At 38.6% G+C, this 22,126-nt stretch overlaps 1 protein-coding gene across 1 annotated transcript in view; it reads left to right on the forward strand.

The window, feature by feature from the left end:
• LOC137298223 (uncharacterized) overlaps positions 1-6,540 on the forward strand; it is a 29,800-nt gene extending 23,260 nt beyond the window's left edge. The window contains exon 3 of the mRNA XM_067830394.1: positions 5,689-6,540. Coding sequence (XP_067686495.1) covers positions 5,689-5,764 — 76 coding nt within the window. The 3' untranslated portion in view covers positions 5,765-6,540. The remainder of the gene's footprint in view (positions 1-5,688) is intronic.
• The last annotated feature ends 15,586 nt before the right edge of the window (positions 6,541-22,126 follow it).

The raw sequence follows: 22,126 nt of genomic DNA on the forward strand, positions 1-22,126 counted from the left end.
ACCTATTTGTGGTGCAGTGGCGTTAATACTGCACGGAATATTATCTTACCTCACACATAAATGCTGTTTTCTGATTGGCCAAACGCTCTTCTACGCTGTCCTTTTGTTTGTTTCTTTTTGTTTGGGTTATGTGTGTGTGTGTGTGTGTGTGTGTGTGTGTGTGTGTGTGTGTGTGTGTGTGTGTGTGTGTGTGTGTGTGTGTGCAAAATCTAGCGATGGCTACGGAAATATTTGCCTCGCAGTCCAATAAATAAATTTTGACAAAACGTTCAAATGTACATGTAGTCCCTGTGAATGTTAAGAAGGAGAGGTACACTACACAATGCAATACATGCAGGAAAAACAGAAAAATGTCGAATCGTTTGATTCACACATGTTGGTTGAAGTGTACATAGAGGATACTAAACGACCTGCCATGTAATACCATTTTTATTATACGAGTTAATGATTTGGTATCAGACGAGCGAAAGCGAGTTTGATACTAAATCTTTAACTGCGGCGAAATTGCCTACAGTGTGAGGACTCTCAGCTTTCAAGTCAAGTAAGGTCTAGTAAAATCGCGACATCAACATTAGCATTGTGACGTCACAACTTTGAACCATTTTGACGTCATACGTCAAGCGGTATTACACTAGTGTAATATTGAAGTGAAAATAATACACTGCAGTATCTTCGACGGGCGAGTAATAAGATCCGATACCAATGCTTCAAATAACTCAGAATGTGTTCGATAAGTTAAGTTTGGGAACATCAACTCATGCCAGTGAACAGTGAACAACGTAAGTACTGTCCCACCATTGGGGTAGTTGTGTTATTTCACTGATGTTGATTGTGTACTATTGCTAAATCATTGTACGTTCATGCACAAAGAAACATCGAGGGTACATCAGTCTCAAAATCTAGGGATGGCCACAAAAAGATCTGTACCAGTGCTTCAAATAATTTCAAAATTAACATTGAGGTGTTCGGTAAGGTAAATACGTTATTGAATAGTCCCTCGGAGTGCATGCACCTTTAGGGCTCAGGGAGCATAAACAGGCATCGAGGATACATCAGCCCATGCCCCTTTCATAACCAGTGATATATATACTTACATTGTATCATGAAGGAGTAGAAGTACTCCTGTACTCCAGCCTGGCAGTTTGTTGTAAGAGGGAGGTCTGAAGGCTCGGGCGTTTACCACTTCTTACAAAGAGAGACATAATCGGAGGAAACCGAATCCACTGTCATAGGTTTCTGTCGTGCACAAGGATGGTGATAGTTTTGTGAATGGCCATTAAATATATCATGTGACCGGCACCAGACTTTCAGCAAATTAACTTGGTGTGTAAAGGATGTGTTGAGACATCTCACGCGAGTGAAGTGACGTTATTTCTAGATCGACTTGTCTGAGAGTTTAGAAGACGATGATAGTGATTTTCTTCAACGATTACGAACTATACCTCACTAATCATCACTGCAGACAGGTTTTAAGATGACAAAGATCCCCACTGAAATAACCACCAGAGCTTTTACTATAAATTCTAAAATATTTCATTCCAACGGTACAAAATTCCGAAAAATTAAATATTTAATAACTGCGACCTGAAAACGGACCTACTATTTATTTTCTCATGCCAGCCACAACAACGCCCAGCCCGTTTTATCTATTCATTTTACCTATCGATATCTTTAACACTGGTATTGTTTGTGGCAGGGTCACACATTTGTTTACCTTCAGTAACCTATTCCCAGCTGTTAAGAAGTGTGACCCTTGCTGCTTATCACCAGCTGCCACGTGGCCTGCATCGGAGGGCCACGCTCGTTCCCCCTCGGTACTTCGTATAAAATACGTCACCGAAATGGCAGACTGCTAGATGTCTCTAGGATACTTTAACTGTCTTCGGTTTCAGAATATTTTAGACCTGAAAAACATCTAAATAATGAATATGTTACAGGACATAGAGGTGTTCAAGCGTAAGTGATACGAAGGAGCCGAGTGAGCATCACTTGAACAGGCTGCCTCCAGCTAATTCTTACCGACAAGTTCTGCAAGCAGACAAGCACATAAAACTAGCAACATCGTTTATTAAAGCGCACATGTTATTTCATGTACTTTCGATTTGCTAAAAGTGAGGTGCTATCGTGATTACCTAGCAATTAATTCTCACAAAACGTAGCATTTTCTTGTTAATCAGAGGATACACTTGTCTTGTCTACATCCGTACACAGATGTTATGGTTTAACGATTATAACAGGGACACAACACTCTTGCCGCTCTTCTAGAGAATGTACTGGCAATGGTATGCAACTGTACTGAAAGACGTAACAAGTTTCAATGCTGAGACTTTTTGAGTTTCCCGAAATAGCTTGCATCCATATATGTATGTCCTGAGCCAACAGCCTTAATGACATTTCTTTCGTATTTTTGTGATGGAGCGAAGGAGGGGGCTAATGGTTTAAAAGTATGCATGTAATTACTACGCAGCATCCCCCACAATTCTGAGCTGTTGTCACGCACGCTCACACATCCACGTCCGTAGCTGTAGAGATAACGTCGGCGAGTCGGTGACGGTCAGGCAGCTGGAGCGATCAGATGGTATTGACGTGAAGATGTGATCACAGCGTGAGTGACAGCACTCTCGACACGATCTAGTGACTCTTCGTGTCACTACGTCGTCACCGTGAGAACACTCCGTATGCTCATTCAACACGGCCATTGTTCTTATTTGTTATTTCAAGTGCTCATCAGTATGTTTGTGGCAGATAATGACATCTTATAGCCGTATTTCAAGACGAAATATTGATTAGACAGGCCTTTATATAATTGATATTTACGGAGAATCAAAGAGGAACAAATATCTAGATTTCTCTGATAGTTGTGAATTTTTCATAGTCCCATGCATTGAATTTAAGGACACAAATAACCATCCTTGATCGATGAATCAACGGTATTGTGTAATGAAATACAGACTCAAGCAAACCACATCGACAACAGACATTACATCCTTCTAAATGGTATGTACTCAGTGTAGAAGCGCATGTGCAGTTCATTACCCATTGTTTAACAACAATGCTGAGTCACTGCTGACGTAAACAAAAGATCCAAAAGATCCTCTTTGAAGCTGCATGATATGTCAATACCTGGAACATGTGTACTTCCTGCAATACATGCATAAGCACTGTCTTGTGTACAAAGTTTTGATTTTGAATCATGCCATCCATTGGGACAGTTTTTGACATACGTTGACTAAAGATCTGTATGTGACAGAAAAAATTGAATAAATATTGATGCATGTAAAAAGTGATACGTGAAATCTATAGTAGCTGGTGCTGGAGAAGAGAGGCTGGTTCTCAGTATGCACGTCAAAATTAATGATAACATTCACGCCAAGTTATCTCAGCGGTCTCAACACTTGGTATGACCACTACTTGACAGTGATTCATAAACAAAACAGAAAAAAACCCAAACCAAACCAAAACAAACAAACAAACAAAAAACAAAACAAAAAAAACAACAAAAAACCCACAAAAAATAATTTCAATAATATAATATTATGTTTAAACAAGGGGAAGATTGTTATCAGTTCTAACGGTTCTGGAACCATAAAATAAAAATTGGTTTATATTCATTCAAGTCATGACACAAATTGAATTTAAAAGAATGACCACATTCGTGCTATTGGTGATGCCGATTTCTGGTCTTATCCGAAACATTTACATAGTTCGTATCACTGAGGAAGTCCTCCATTTCGCATACTGTTCAAACTGTAGACTTCAGTTGACTTTTGCCTACATCTTTTGTACACTATCACGAACCTCTGAAGATAAAGATGTGCACCACCTTTGTAACATACGTTTTTCTTTCACTTTGACGTGTGCGGGATGCGGATCAGGTGGTTAGGCTCGCTGACGTGGTTGACATATGTCATCAGTTCCCGATTGCGCACATCGATGCTAATGCTGTTGGTCTTCCTTGATTGTATTAACAAGGATTGTCCAAGAGTAAAAACATATATGCTGATAAATTTCATTGTTTTTAGCACACATGAATAATTCAACTAAAATGTCGACAATTATCTCAAACAAGCGGCATTAACGCCTTTAAATCGTAAATACTGCCCTGAGAACCAATGTCATTCGTGGCGTGGAGAGGCCGAACAAGAAAACGTTTTGCTTAGAACCAAGTTGTTGACGCTTTCATACACGTTATCCGCGTTGACAGTCTCATTCTGTAAGTTTGACTTCTGACTCCGAGTTTTTTGAGCTTATTACACTCCCTTTTCCAACACTGGCTTGGCTTTGGACAACGACAGGGAACGGGAATTTAGCTGTAAAATAGTATTCAAGGCCCCGACCTAAGAGTACGTCTGCTAGGATAATTCATTTTATGTTTGTCATGTGAAATCTGGTCATTAAGACTTACATCTTCATTCTACAATCATTCACGTAATATCATCTCAGACTGTTGTATCGCTGCTTGCTTTGACAATCAATTCAGTTGCCATGGAAACGGTTCATGTCATCCTCAGTGACGTTAAAAAATCATTTCGAAATGACGTCATGCGGGTTTGGCAGCTGTCTTAGCACACATATAAGAAGAGGAAAATTACCAATAACGTTTCGTATTTATGATGCCGACAAACATTGTGTGTTTGCAGATTTGTTTGTGTTATTGAGTATTCTATGCGCGAAAAATATACCCAGTAACCCAAGCAAATATGAAAACACTTAATGCCTATCTCCCAAATGATTCCTTCCTTCTCAGAGTACACCAGTAATGCCCCCCTCTCAATATGTTAGAATATCGTTGACGCAGATTAAAGTAATGATTCGCATCTACTTACTGTAACGTATGTCGCCTTTGTGTGTTTGGCTTTTGTGGTGACACAAGCAACCCATATACTGTTATTGTTTGGCATCCTTATGTGGAGATTTGTGTCTAAGATGGAATGCTGACAAGTGACTCTGTTGGGTTTTTATTTTTTCAAGACTTTTCTGAATGAACAGGCATTGAGCGTAACAGCTTATGAATCATATAGAGATATCTTCTGAGATTCCCCAGATTAATATTTTGCATATTACACGAACCCCAGTGGATGAAATTGAGATCGTACAAGAGTAGCGTAAACATGTCCGTCTCTGGTATCATGTTCTATTTTATGATAAGTTGCCTCGTTGGTATCATATTAAAATCTCTCAGCACCATGTTCATGGCATTATACTATTTAACTATTTTAGGTAATATGTATCTATGATATTCGACAAAATAATACCATCAAAAGATTTTCACCAACAACAGTTATATTGTATGGAGTTTTCAATAGATCCGAGAAAGACATTCGCAACACTGATTCACATATAGATTGTGTCATAACGTATTTATTGATCTATATTTAGTTGATGCTATCTTCTTGATCACTGACGTTAACCGAGATATCCCCAACAGGCACAGTTTGGTTATCAAGATTTATCTCTCCTGTGGCACGAAGATAATTCCTTTTTGTATGGGAATGATAATCAAATCACACGCATAGTGCTATAGACATACCACGTTCAAGATGTATTAAAGTTTCTGCATGATAACTATACATTTCAATACATTTCACTATGGTGGAAGGACCGTTAACTGCAGACATCTACAATATACAATCTTTCGTTGCACCTGTCAAAGAAGTCTCAACATGTAAACATTTCTCATTGTTGTAGGTATTCCCGAGGGGACGGGTTCGGCTCTGCACCCAACCCGGATTCGTGGTCTGAAGTCTACCGTACAGAAAACTGATTCCAAGAATCCAAGGGAGGCAACTGCCGTGGGAATATTTGACAACTTCCAGCACAACACTATTTCAGACACGTGACGCCCAGGGGAGATGACTAACACCAGAAATTTGCCGCTACGTCTGTCCAATCATTAATCGAGAAATAGACAACATCATACACATACGCAACCAAGACTATAAACGATCCAGATGTTAATAGTTATAATCTTGCATGAGTTAAATCCATAGACGTATAGAATACAAAACGATGACTTCGTTGTGATATGATTTGTATTAGATGTTTTCAAATAGTTGCTCACTTTGGTACATTCCCGCTTGATCTATCCTGACCCCGCCTTGCCCGAGTTTTGAAGAGTGCAGAAACATGTTTGAAACGCAACTACTTTGTCAATAGCGTTGACAAATGTGTGTTTCAAACACACAAAATATCAAGGATTAAATTACACATTCAGATAATGGTTTCATTTACATCATAACATATTTGATGCCAGTGTGCGAACCATTTCCACACTTTCCTGGCATCATGTTATCCTCAAAACGCTATTGGTAAAGTACTCTCTCAGGAACAACTTTGAGAAATCTCATTTGGGCAGAGAAATCCGAGCGGGCACGTACCTTAGGAGGCACGACTAATGTGTATGTTGGTAATGTGAAATAAGATCACCCGACTAAATCGTTTCCTGTAACCTGCTGCAATCTGAAGCCGACAACATCTACGCGTATTACGGCACCTGATAAAGTCATACTGATTATTTTGAATTAAAGTATCATGGACAGATATACGAGTTTTGTGTTCAACTTTTACTGATAAAAGTGTTGCATTTGCGAATGTCAACTTTGCGCTTTGTATCTTAAATGTGCAAGTACTGGAAATGCTTGTTAGGTCCAATGTGACTCGGGGCAAACAAATATTAACGCTGAGTGTGGTGAGCCTTTAAATATAAGGTAGTTTTGCCCAACACTCTAGCTGCTGGTAGACTGTCGGTTATATCATATATGTACCGTGGAATGAAAACACGTGCTTAGTAGGTACAGAATAACAATAACATCCATATCTGGCGTCTCGGATGAATATTGTTAATAACATAAATCGCAGTGATAGGAAGACAACATTATTAACATTAAAACAATACCCTCACCTCTTTAAGGATATGTAATATCTATAACACTTACGGACACATGTATCGATGATAAATAATATAAATGTGAAAGAACGGGACCAAAGCATCACCAATAATCACCTGAGTTCGAAGTGGGTTTAAATGAAATATAAATGGTTTCCCTTTGACTGAGTGCCATCATGCTTCCACGAAACATCTATTGTTCTCGCCACTTGAAATAATAACAAGAAATATCTGACTGACTTATTTCTGGAAACATAATCTTCTTTCTGTGAAGATCTTCTTTCTATGAAGGCAGCATGACATGAAGAAGCATACTTCAACGCATTGACACATTTAGAATGACACATTTAGAATTCAAACATTTAGAATTTAGATATGACTTGCAAACTGAAATTATTCAACAGGATTCCCTTTCCCTTAACTGCGGCAGATTAGAAAATGTATTTGACGTCAGAAATGATATAGGGGGTCCATGATGAATCGTTGACTGACTGGTTATTGACAACACGTCATCATCGAACGTCACTCTGGAGACAGACTTTGGCAGTGAAGGAAACCTCATTGGGTTCCGTAGTTGGTATCGGATCAAAAATGCACTAAACACATCTTGTGGAAGATTTGTGTCAAGGGATGAATCCTGGATAATGAGTTAGTAAGCATTTCATTCACTGTTATGGCTACAATCCAAACGTCTGGTTCCTCATCACTTACCTTAACCTTGTTCCACTGATATGTTCCCAAGCATGAAGAAAACTCCAACCATAACACAACTTGACATCGCTGATAAATTTATAGAACCTCTCACAGAGACGTTTTTACTGCTAATTGCAAGTTAAGGAACTTCTTGATTTTAAAATAAATGAAAGGTAGAAGAGATACTATGGCATCTCTGAATGCTATTTTCTAATTAGCTTGGGACATGGTAGATGGTAAAATGATTTTAAAAAAGAAAATTTAGAAATGTGCCTTTGCTGGTTGTAATACGAAGACCCATTGCTGGTAAATCCATGGTATGTGATACGTAACAGTTTACGGCTAGATTGTGAAGTAATTTCGCTTGATTATAAATGAACCTAACTGGCGACCATCATGTAACTTCGGCTGGTGTTACCGTGATACGTGATAATGGCCATGTCGATCCGAGGCTTTTACACTTTGTTTATGGTCATATTTATCATGTGTCAGAAAGTAATGGAAACAACAAGTGGCTAGAATATATGACAAACTGGTTTAACTTAAGTAGTGGATAATCCTTTAGTTGCAACTAAATGGCTAACAAGCCAGGGTGAATATATATAATACCCCAAGAACAGTGATGCGATATCATGTCCAGTTTCATAGGGACTTGACCTCCTTATAAACCATCACATTCTGTGGATCGTCAGTGTAATTTGACTGTATCGTTCGATAATCTTCTTTGGTCACCTAGTTATTTTGTATCAGACTCTGGTTCCAGCTCTGCTTTTGGTCATCGTCCGTTGTAGCTCATGAACTGCCGTACGGTAATTTGTCGACAGGAGCAGCTTTGTGCTGCTGTTGTCTGGACTACAGCGGAAATATACTTTGAGGCATCGTCTCTGGGCAATGATTCCGGAAATATTCACGGGTACCAAAATATTCATATTAATGTTTATTCATTTCTCCAAACAAAGACAAAGAGAATGGTGGGAGGTCATCGGATACGGACATTTGGAAATATCTCTTTACAGTTTAACTAAATATCCCCACACAGACAGGGTGCTCGCACAGTGGGCGATATGAAGACTGAGGATTTCATCCCTGTGTGCTTTTGCTTGAAATTCATTATGCCGTGTTATTGTGTCATGTCAATATATTAATAAAACTGAATACATATGATCTATTTCACACAGTAACAGGAGCTCTATTTTTTTCGCAGCATTCGTATATTATATTATATTATATTATATTATATTATATTATATTATATTATATTATATTATATTATATTATATCGAATATAGGGGGTACGCTTATCATTACTATAAAGTGGTCGATATCCATGCCTATTTAAATTTGTCCATTTGATTATGCATGATTAATAATAACTTGCAAATACAATTGATAGTAAGAGATATGACTAAATTGACAAATGGAAACCTCACTGAATTCAATCCAAAGTACCTTCCTCTGTGAGCGTACCACAATCATGAAAGACAAAAGAAGAAAAGTACACATACGTGCCTTCTGTTCTTAAAAATCAGGTAACTAAATAACGTAATGTGATGTGTTGCAATGCCCGGATCAGGCATGTGATATTATAAGTTGTTCACTGGTCCCCCCGGGGACCATGGGTTGAAGTTTAAACAAACATCGAGGGTACCTCAACCCGTGTTCCCAGAGAGACCAGTGAACAAAATACTTATCTTACCGAAAACACCTCAAAGTTAATTTTGACCTGTTTGAAGCATGGGTATCGGATCGTACACTTCAGGCAACGTGAGTGAATCAAACGATTTGAATCTTGCATCTTGCTGTTTTGTCTGAGTGATTCCCCTTCTTCTTAATATTCACAGGGACTACATTTGAACGTTTTGTCAACATATATTTATTGGAACGAGAGGCAAACGTGTTCGTAGCCATCGCGAAAAGATGTGGCGGACGATACAGGAAATGCAGGTTTAGAGTTATCTCCCTTTCATCTACTCCCATTCGCAAAAAATGCGTACATTATGCCTCATTTGCTGTTATTTGAGATACATAAGTGTGAGTTGCTATTGGCAGCGGGGTATATTGAAAATAACAGAATAGCGCTCAGCCAATCAGAAAACGACGTTTATGTGTAAAAAATGACAAATAGCAATCATTTGTATGTGGCATTTAGTATCTCCGGGATAGTTAAAAATTATAAATACGGGCTTGATGTAACGAATCTATAACCATGTTGTGTAACATGCATGCGTCAGCAAGAGAGGAATGATTGTCAAGACATCGACCAACGTATTTACAGAATCTACGCTGTCCTTGAAACAATCTATTAATATGAAAGTATGGCGATAACGTTCATGTAATCTGCATTCGCTTATCAACTGATTACGTAATATATTTTAAGCGTTTCACTCGGGTGTCATATCCCACTGAGACATAGTTTTATTTTCATTATTTTATGAAATGTGAGTGCACGATAAGATGTAAAGTACTGAATGTTTTCATTATTTAATGTTATAAGCGTTTTCATCACTTTATCACACTGTCAGAGCGTATAAAGATCTACTCACTTACTCACTTTCACAAAGGCCATATGGTACCATAACAATTATGCAACATACACTCCAGTAGCTCGACGTCCCCTTCCCTCGGCCCCCTATAGGATGCCCCTTCCCATGGGCCATTAAAGCAATAATCTAATCACTCAATTTTCATGCCAACTTAAATCTGAAATTAACACAATTAGGTATAATTAGAATACAGTAAACAAATTCGATCAAATACGGTCTTGAACGAATTACACACTGGGAGTGTTATACTAATCACCTAATGGAAAGTTGCTAACCACATGAATGGATGCACAGTACAAACCTAAGTAGGCTATTAATGCTTTTGTTTTATTGCTACTGTTGCTTCAAAAGCTTGCGTGGATGTGGACTTGCAACTGGGCCCTTTGAACAATAAACGGATCAGCGCACTAATATGTGTACACAGTGGAATATATTTGCTGATTGTGAGTGAGATGGTGCTTTTTTCACTGTACAAATGATACACTCGGTTCAAGTGTTTTGCGAACCATGATCAAAAACGAAAAGACAGAGATGCAATTAGGGAGAGATGATATGTCTGTGAATATAAGAAAATAGCATATAGTCTGGTTCATAATTATTGAGAATTTTTCTTCTTACTTTGAGCTATCCTAACACCTCAACTGATTCACTGATACTTAAAACTAAGTTATGGTATAAGGGAGGTAACTCATCTTGGCCTACTGAGTATAGTACAATTAGAGTTACCTCCCCTGAATTTGTAGCAGACGTCATTTTCCTCAGCACTGTCAACAATGTCTGCTGAAGATAAAAGAAGGTTGATTTTTGAGTTCTGTAATCAAGGAATTGATGATGTAAATACACTGGCAGAGAGAACAGGAACTCCTCTTTCTACCGTGTATAGGATTAGGAAGAATTTTAAAGAGGGAAAGGTTTTTGGGCACCAGAAAGGAGCAGGGAGACCCAGAAAATTGGACTTCTCAGATCGCGTCCGGCTGGGTATTTTAGCGTCTAAAAAGCAAAGGGCAAGCATCTCCAACATCAGGTATGAAATGATAGAAAGGGGATCAACAGTTGTATCAAAATCGACAGTTAGAAGAAATTTGATTGATCTTGGATGGGAGAAAAAGACTGGAATTCCTTCTCCTCTCATGAAACAAGAACATAAAGACAGGCGTGTTGAGTGGTGTTTGGCCCATGAAAACTTTGACTGGGAAAATGTGATTTTTACTGATCAAAGCTCAATATGGGTATATCCCGATAATGTGAAAATATGGACAAAGTCTGCGTCAGCACCGTTGTATCGACGGCATAAATACAGCCCAAAGTTTCATCTATGGGGAGGGATACCCTTATTAGGAACGACCCCGCTGTGTGTGTTTGAGGGAAATCTGACAAGTCAACGCTACACTAACATATTTGATAATTTTCTCCTTCCAAGTGCACATGTGTTTTATGGAAATGACTGGATTTTGCAGCAAGATAATGATCCTAAACACACCGCAAAACATGCCAAGCAGTGGTTTCAGGAGAAAAATGTGACTGCATTACCATTTCCTGCATATAGTCCTGACTTAAATCCCATTGAGAACATTTGGGGGATGATGAAGGAATGTTTGAATCAAAAGGGGTTGACAAAAATTGAAGACATGAAGAGAGAAGTGGTCCGATACTGGGACAGCATAACTCACGAGACACTAACCTCTCTGATAGGAAGTATGCCTGCCCGTCTTAGACTGTGCCGTGAAGCTCAAGGAGACTTGATAAAATATTAAATTGTTACCTACACAACATGAAAAGGTCAGTTCACTTTCACAATACATTCAATTTTATCTGATTTGTTCTCGTTTAATAATATGAAATGCTTTAGCTATTCTCAATAATTTTGAACCATACTGTATACGATGGAGAGTGTATTAGAAAATAGCGGTGTCTCATTGGCTGAATAACACCCGTGAATACTGCACTTGTCAAACTGCGGCATTGTTGTGCCATGGAGCTGAGCACTTGGACATTCTTGGATTGATAACTCAAGGCACGAAGAATTCTTCGAAGAGCATCCCGGCTAGGTCAGGTATTCTCGATGGCCACTCCATGATTTTGCAGGAACGTTCTAGTCAAACATCAGTGTGTGGTGTCGCATTCTGAAGCCTGGATCGTGAACAGCTATGAACGGCACCTGCTCCGGGACGAGGAACTGGTCACTTTATTCAGCTGCGATGAGATTCCCACGAATTACGAGAGGACGTGAACGCACGTTCCGTAGGGACGTCCGCAAATTGTTACACAACAGCCACGACATCGATCAGCTTCCGGTACGTAGCACTGCTCGTGACGTTCACCACTCTGACACCACGCTAGCACTCTTCCGTCGGCCTGTCGCAGAGTAAACACAAACCTATTCCATTGTCTCTGCTGCTAGGGCAGGTGCCATTGTGCCCAGAGTAGACGTCCATTAGAGTTCACCGTGTCGGAATCGACCCACTCTCTGGACGTCTTCCACAGCAATGGAAAGTAGTTTCCTATAGTCTGGGTGATTACTTAAGCTCTAGGCAGTGTCTTTCAGTAATCCATTACGCAAATGGCGTAGCCGTCATGTGACGTCATACGCGGCAGTCCTCAACTGGGGCGACCGGATGTCGTACCCGTTTGGTGCGCACGTGTCATCAGGTTGTGAATTGTCCGTCTGTTGCAATTTATGCCACGTTCAATAGCCAAAGTAGACTGACCAGACTGCAGCATGCCACGTTCACGTCCAACATTTGTAATGCGTGGCATGATAATTGTTTATCTCTCCAATTGTTTTCTCATCCGAAGCAAACTCAGCATACATGGTGGAGATTATGCCATGGAATTGCGACACTTCCCACGAGAAATTTCGCGCTTCCACAAAAAAGTGCTGCATTCACCATGCGTGGTTCACCACAGAAAAAATGGGCGGCTGGGAAAGTTAGACATGGCCGTTATCCTATTCGTCCATATTAACTACCTAGTTAAGATAGCCCAATTTAGATATGCCATTTCTGCCAAAGGGAAGTTTATAATTATATTCCATATATATATGGGTGCAATTAATTCTACCTAAAGAAACATTCCTACAATGTATAATGTACATCCGAGTATATTAATAGGAATTTCTAGAATTGCCCAGGAGAGAGTAATGATAGTGCTCTCGACTGTATTAGCAGTTCGTTATTAAAATATTTTGTCTGCGACGAAGTATAACTGAAAATGCGTATGCTGTTGATTCTGTGGCTGACTTTCTTAATTTTGATTAGTGATCATAGCGAAAAACATGTTCATCAGCCAAATCATCTTTTAACAGATATATGCCTTGTTTTTGGAATAGGTGAATACCATACATCATACAGTCTTACCTGATCAACGTAGTGGTTTGACGTTTTGATAAAAGCAACAAACATACTGTCAAATAATAAATTGAACAAGTGAGCGTCGGATAGTAACCAGTTTCGATTATCTCCTGCAACATATGAAAAATGATGGACATCTGCGCGTCTGGAATTCTGTGATGAACATATGTGTGACAGTGTGCAAAGAACAAGGGTCACAAATCATTGAAGGTTTACAGCGTTGGTTGAGTAGTTTTTTCAGTGGGTCACCATGCAGTGCATTTTTACTCCTGAGAGTTTCTAGGACTTCAGTCCCACGTCACGTTGAAGTATATTTAACACATTAGACAAATCATTGTCCAAAATTGCTTCTGTTCGCCCGAAGTTAATGCGTGGGATCCTGTGGTCAAATGTCTGTTAACCATCTAGCTGGGGTGGTATATGTTAGCGCTTTGGATATGCACATTGTGCATTATGTGTGTTCCAAATAAGTACACAAAATAATATTGCATGAATGAATGACACCAGGTGTTCATGGAAAACATGTACTGTGCCTACGTTATCAATCGTCACGCACACATTCTGCATAAAAATGTAAATATTCGTTTCTTGCATTACCAGGCAATACCCTAACAATACAATCAGGCCTTGAAACATATCTGACCTGGTACACAATTTAGCAACAGATCGATAACCGAAAGTGTGATTGTGGTTTACTTGGGGTTTTTTTCAGCAGTGAGGTAAACATGTATGAATGCATCAAGCTGATGCCTCACACATCAAGCCGTGACGTAACTGAAATACAGTTCAAAATATTTTACAGACAAAAGAAGCGACCCGTTCAATATTCATAGCACATCTCCGCAAAAACAGCGTCAGTTATAAGATTCTGACAGCATCATACGCTTGTTTGTGTTGAATCAAGGATGTCTAGCAAAACCTGATCCAAGGTGACACTCATTGCAAACACATGTGAAGGCGTGGAAATTATTCACCCGAAAAGAGTACAAGGGCGCGTGGTAAAGGTGTTGTGTCTTGAAGATATGAATTATTTTTAGGTATTTTTTACATAAAACATTTTTCAACTCAAAACAGCGAATTACATCGAACATGTTTGGTAATGTGCTCGTCACATCTATACTGAGGAAGTAAGAAAGGGAACACCATTCCATGGCAGTTTCACTTTACTTATTCTCAGATTTCCTCCAATATATATAAGGAACGCTTGAATTTTCCCGCGTTCCTTTATTTGTTCCTCTCAGTATATTATACAACTTCTTAAAAAAAACTTTGTAATGGCGCAGAACCGTACTCCAGATCACAAATCTTAAGAAAAAGTAGAATCCTTATTATTGATGTCTAGCTTTGGGAGTGAAACCCTTCCGATACGAAAGCCAAACATTTTGAAATCTAACAACAGAGATCGAACTACCAAATAGTTATAACATGATACAGAAATCTAAATATTTTATCCAATATCAATACAAAAGGTCCCAAGTTCAATGATTACCATGATGGCCGTCAAGAAGGAAGTGGTTTCGCCAAATAAATTGTGCATATAATACAATACCCAACACTGCATGTAAACCTCTATCATTTCTCCGGTAGAAATCCTCGTCTTGTTTGAATTCCAAATGATCCCGAATAACGACAACTCACCACTCCCATAGTGACGTCATGCCAACTGAGGTCCTCAGACTTCACGATAGGATCTGGAAAAAGTTGAGAAGGACATACCACCGGTGATAGAAGTTATTTATTACACGTCGTGCCACGGCGCTGTAAATAAAAGCAAAACATATATGCATGTCCAAAGCTAAACGTGTCTCCATAAGCGGTTGCACATGGTGCATAGAAGAAACGCTCACAAATACAGACGATGTCGCACAAACTATCATGTTTTCAAATAGATACAGGTGGATTGGAAACGTTTTACTTGTTAACTTTGCAATTAAAAGACTAGTCATTAAGATCAACGACAACATGTATTGCAGTTAAGTAATACTACATATTCCAATTTGTATTGTAGAACAATATGACCGAGCTGACTCAATACTGTCTGGCAGAGATTTGCAAAATCCATCAAAATCACAATGAAATTTAAAATGTCATCGCCGTCGACTGATTTTACGAGTGCTTACCATCTTTTCTGGCTGAATGTTTGAAATCCATGGCCTTTCTGAAGACCTGCCATCCTACGGTTTGTTAATTTCACACATTTGTCGAACAAACATACTATTTGTTTGTATGTGAAAACAATTCATTCCCATTATGACTACTCCCAGTTTGACTACCCGTCCAGTGCACAACCTGTCTCAGTCAGAGTTTAGGTCTCTCCCCTCCATCGGGTAGATTGTTTCACAAACACTTATAAACGATTATAGTTCATCAGGTTTATAAATATTTATGATTGTAATTACATAGGACATCGTTGTGGAAGAGTTCAATTATACACATACACTGAGTTATATAATATGGCATATACACTGCACAGTAAATGAATTACGAAGTTATTGTTCTGTATAATATTTTGAACTATGGGCAGCACAAGCAAACACGCACATTGTAAACACCATGATGGGCCCGCCATTGACAGTTCAATGAAACTATGCTACTATAATATTGTTCACACATATTTTACATATAGTCAAAGCGGAAGGCTAGGTTTGCGAACAAAGTTTGTGACCTATATGCTAGACAAAAATAGGTAAATTTTGAAATTATGAATGATGATGTGTTTATTCATTGATATACTGATAAAATACCACTCATAAAAATACCAATATCCCTAGCTCATGTAAGCGCAGCACCAGGACAATAAAGAAGTTGCTCATCCATAAAGTTTTGTCCTTATCTAATTGATCCAATAGGTGAATACATAACTGGAATAACTTAAGAACAATACCGAGACAAAATAACATATAAATGATAAAAAAACAAATATGTTCGTTATGGTGTTGACATGCCTAGCAACGAAGTGTGCTGCCGCAAACGTTATATACGTGTTGTGATAATCACTTGAAGCAGCTACTTTTTAGAAATGAACTGGTATATTGAGTGGAAAATGTCACTATTTGTTGAGTTATTCAATACAATGTATAAAGTAGTTTTAACACCGTATCTTTGAATATACAAATACAAGTTGTTCTTTAAATTTGAAAGTTTCGACATGTTAAATGGTAGTGAATAACGTCTTTGTTATAACAGGGATAATCCACATCTGTATACAGTTCTCCCTGGTTATAATGACCGTATGAAAACTTAGATGTTTCCGATATATGTCGATTATATCTGTCTGCGATTACATCACCACAGTCAAGTTTGCGGCGACAATGGATAATTTAACAAAATCTAGTCCCAAAATTTAAATCAAAGGAATCGCGCTCTCTGTTTGGCTTATCATGGTTTCAAATTGATTAAGGGAAATAGCGTTAACGGTTCCGTCGGACAATAAATTCCACAAGATCGCGCTCGGTATAATTATGTAGAATATCTTTGTGTTCTATAGTTAATAGTTTGAATGGAAGTTGGAATCATTACGTCCAATTTTCAAAACAAACAACCTGTAGGTTTGTAAGTCTCCATGTATTAAAACAAACAAAATGATCACAAGACTCCCGATTTACTTGACTTCTAATAAGTATACTATATGTCGGCCCTTGGAGTCTCCCTTATAGGTTTATTTCAAAGAGTCGATAAACTGGAAGTAATCAGCTATACAGACTCAGTATATTATTAAGTAGAAGGGCGCTCCATCATATGTTTATGTTCAGGAGTAGTCAAACTGGGAGTACTTGCTTTGTACAATAATTTTAGGGTCGGGGGCATTAATACTGTGTACATGCAACTCCATAAAAATCATCATCATTTAACCATAAAATAACATGGCCATACAACAACACAAGCTACACAAAAGGAGCTAAGTACAACCCTATTCTTTCATATTTCATATACGCTACTCTTTCGGTAACAGATTATACTGTGATATGAAGGAATCGCTCTCTTAACTGACATGTAAGTAGTATATTTTCATGAGAATATGGTATTCGCTCCTACCTCCCTACCTCTATACTCTCTAAGTGCAGGTTCTATGTTCAAGACGTCAGATCGATCAAACGGGTAAGGTACGCAATAACACAAGCCCATTCCGACTATTCAAGCGTCAATCATCTAAACACTGAAAACCTTATCACTGTTCACTAACACCTTATACACACTGGTACAAAGGGATGTCGTTCTGTATTTTATTATCTAAACGTTAAAAAGTCCTACATTGTATGTCTTTTTGATAAACAATTACACTGAATCCATTCTCACATCAAAGGGGGAATGAAGGGATTTTAAGTGTTCGTCCCTTGGGGTATATACGTTAGAGTCTGAGAACATTCATATTCACCATTATCAAACTCATGACACTGTATTCAATGATATTCTCTAACTTAAATGGGATGGGTGTGTCGTTGTGCATAATGTTTGTTCATTGATGGATACACAGCTGCAACACCTTCCTCAGGCTGGACTCTCAATAATGCCCAGGGTCACGTTCCTCAAAATACTTGCAGCGCTACGACAATCTGTCGTCTGAGTTAAACTATGGGGTTGCGACAGTCGTAGGGCCACAATAGAAACGGGGCCGAGTTTTCGATTCGGAGCGCTGTTGCGTGGTATTTGAATCCGTTTGTTTCGGAGAAAATAATTCCCCATCGCCATTTCACTCGAACGTTTATTGCATGTAATGCTGTTGGTCGATACACGGTGCAATATGCCGTAGCCAGGATGCGATGGGGTGGGCCTCGTATTAAGAGGTTATATCCTATTGGTCAAATAACACATTTCTTAGACGGTAGAGTTTGTGAAAATATACCAGGTGTAACAAATTTGTTACATGTTTGATGTAGCCTGTCGATAGTATTGAAACAAGGAAATGAACGTTTGGTTCATAAACACAAAATCATGCGACAGTGACAACATTTTATCAGTTTCAGTAGATTTAATTGATTGATTCTGAGATAGTATGTTCACCGGATATGAATAATTATAACATGTACAGAAAACCGGGTGGACTCGATCAATTGGTTGATGTTGTTGTATGTAGAAAACCTTTCTCTCATAACTTGCTGAATTAGTTATAAGAGATTATTAAAGCCGTCGTTACTCAGATGACTCTATTCATTTATTAGTTTCACACACACACACACACACACACACACACACACACACCGCACACATGCACGCACGCAAGCACACACGCACACGCACGCACACGCACACATATACCATCGTTTAGCTTTACGCCACATCTAGCATAATTTCGGCAAACCGGCTGGGGACCCAGAAAGGTGCTTCCATGTATCCATGTAGGGAATCGAAACTGAGCCAGTGGCGTGACGAGCGAACGCTCAACCACTGGGTTACCCAAGTGCCTCTTATCGAGTCTAACCCATTTCACGACTTGAGTAACAAGCAATGCATGTGTGTTTGACACATGTTGTGATGTACAAGTACCCATAGCGTAAGTTGTCACTATTAATATTTAGTAACTATCACTTTCTTCTTGTCCAATACTTGATGTAACACATCAAACCTCTACTTCAAAGCTGGGCGAGTGCTCATGCTATACCAAACTCGGGAATGACCCATGAATCCAGATGGCAAGATATTACGGAGCTATCGACGTTTCAGGAAAGATCCGGTTCCAGAAACTTATATGAAGTGCGTTACGTCAAGGAATCTTTGAAAAAAAACACCCTGACCTCAGGGACCCTACCCATTCATATAGACATGATATAGACATGTCTACACAACAGGTCCCATACCCTCTTACATTGCCACTTATATGACAAAGGTGAATCTTACAGAAATTTGGTTTTAGAATGCAGTTTTTATTTCGATCATCGCTTCAACCTTCAAATAGTGCGAATCTAATACTGTGATTTTGTGAAGAAACTGTACACAACTGTTAATTTAGCTGATATAGGCAATATTGTCTTAACGGTAAAATATGTCTCTAAAACGTCAGTCACTCATCCAGTCTTTTTATAATTGTCATCTTTTCCATTTATTCAACATCCTTACTTTTTAAACTCGTGAAGATCCGGTGTAACAGCCCAGATTATACCCCGAGGTAAACTATAGTCTAGCCCAGTTTATACCGCAGGGTATATTCTGGACCAGACCAAAGTATACCCCTCCAGACCAGACTATACCCCTAAAACTTTCATATTCATGATCATCACATGCCACTGCCCGAAAAGGCCATTTGCGTACAAATGTACTTGGTGGTTTGATTTGGGACCAGTTTCACATAGTAAAAGCTGGGCTCATAGCAGAAATAATGTCGGTCAAATTTCAAACATCCTTTCCGGAAATTCACATTAATGTGCTTATAAGATACTGAGTGTTCTTGTTCCTGACCTTGAATGGGTGTCATTTTTGCTCTGTAATGGAATGTGTAAGGATACTTGCTTCATGGTCATGTTCATCTGTCCATCTCAGAGTTTGCAGAGGACAAAAATAAGACAATCAATGAACCTGAACACCTTAGCGATCGAGAAACAGGATGTCCAAAATGTCCCTGCAGCAGGATAATCAGATGGTACTTTTGGTACTTGCATCAGTGTGTATTTGTGTGAAAACAGAATAACGTCCAGGCAGAGAAGTCATGCACTATGTATTATGTTTGGGCCTATATACTAATTCACATTTAAACTCATTTAAACTCAAACCTCAGCCCGATGTATTCATGGCTCCGTGCACCTTTGCTCCACAACTGCAAAGAAATTCCATCTGATTTGAGTTCCACATCCATGACACAACAATGGAACAAAACAAGAGGAGACAAAATCTTGCCAGTGCCTATCAGCCAGGTTCTGGTTGCTAGACCAACTGAGCGACTCAAGCGGAAGCCAATAGAATGCCACAACGACATGAATTACAAGTATAGCTTTATTCATAATTCTGACATTTTGTAAAAATTGATAATTCATTTGAAGTTGTTTTAAGATATCCATGAAACATTTCTACATTTTTACTTCAGTACAGGTTAAGAATGATAACTGGCTTTCTGTAACCAAAATACAGAAGAGAAAATCTGCATTTTTAATGGTAAATGTAATTCGTATTACAAACACTACAGTAAGATGAATTTCTTGTATATGAAGTGAATGTATTTCTGTGTATTTCAGGCTACCAAGGGTTGACATGGCAAGTCTTCAAACTCTTCAGGGCAAACCACTCCGGTTCAGAACAGCTCACAATGATTTGCCTTCTGTGCGAACTCCTATGGGAGATGTCCTATCAGGTCTGTATACAGCAGTAGCTTGACCTCACTGAACAAGTCATATGTGCACCATGCTTTAATTTCATGCACCTTTGTTTAACAAAAACATCCTGAAATAATGTCAGGTGGCAACAAACAGACCAAATCTTGTTTATCCTTGAAAACAGAGATGTTGGAACACAATTTGACAGTAATTTATATTGTTTCACCTTGTTAATGAGTCTCTCAATGTGAACTCTGTGCTTTGCCACTTTTTCTATACATGACATTTTTTCCATGTTGAATTGTTTTCCGGTCTTTCTTTTTGGAGGTATATTCAGTTTCAAGCCTAGTTTTTCAACTTCATTCTTGATACAAAATCGTTTGTCGACCATGATGCCATCACCTTCATTAATGTATCCAATTTCTTTAATCGACTTAATGGCATCAGAAAACTCAGACTGATCATGATCAGTGATTGCTTTATCAGATATTGAACCAGTAAATAGTTCTGAAACAAACATTAAACTTCCATTTGGATCATAACCATTCAAACACTTTAGAGTAGAGGAGGACTTGTAATCACTGTAGACTTGACTTTGCAAACTTACAGCACATGCGGTCTATGTTTTGACTTCTGTCCCATCAATGATAATTACTATTGTTGGATAGTCTCTGCGACATTTGTCTGCCCTAATTTGAAATAAAACAGGTCAAGCCATGTTTTGAAAATAATACCTGCTGACTGAGGACCTAATCCAAAACTAACTGCAATGTCTTGAAGTCCAAACCCATGCCTTAATCGACACAGAATAAGAAATAATGCATCTTGAGGTTTAAGTCTCTTAATATCTTTTCTGTCTGATGAATAATCAATGTATGGGGTACCAGAAATGACAGTAGTGTGAGGAATCTCACGTATGTAACACCTGTATAGTGTTTGAATAGTTTTATTTATATTTTTTTACACCTGGTGATCACAACATCTATGGAAAATAATGCTGACTGCTGAATCTCTCTCTGTAATTCCTCAATTGTCTTCTTGTGTGATGCCAGTTTAATGTTCAACTCTTTTATTTCTCTCGACTTATCTTGTAACTTTTGCTCCAAATCATGTTTTTCCGCTACCAGAGCAAACATGCACATAGCTGATATCCCTGAAATGACAAAATATTTGAATGTATTTATTTATAATTTCAGATTAAACATATCAAGAATGCAACACTGACTACACACAAATGTGGGAACACCAGTGTTAACTTGCAGTGAGGCTTCCTCGGGAATTTGCTCATCTGAATGATGAAGATACAGTTTGTAAGGATCAGTCAAATGTAAGAGTCAGTCAAATGAACTTTGGTTTGATGAGCGTAGGAAACGTATAAATTCATCATGTTTGGGAAAGCTTTTATTAAAAAAA

This window comes from Haliotis asinina, chromosome 10 (assembly GCF_037392515.1).
Source record: "Haliotis asinina isolate JCU_RB_2024 chromosome 10, JCU_Hal_asi_v2, whole genome shotgun sequence".
NCBI lineage: Eukaryota > Metazoa > Mollusca > Gastropoda > Lepetellida > Haliotidae > Haliotis > Haliotis asinina.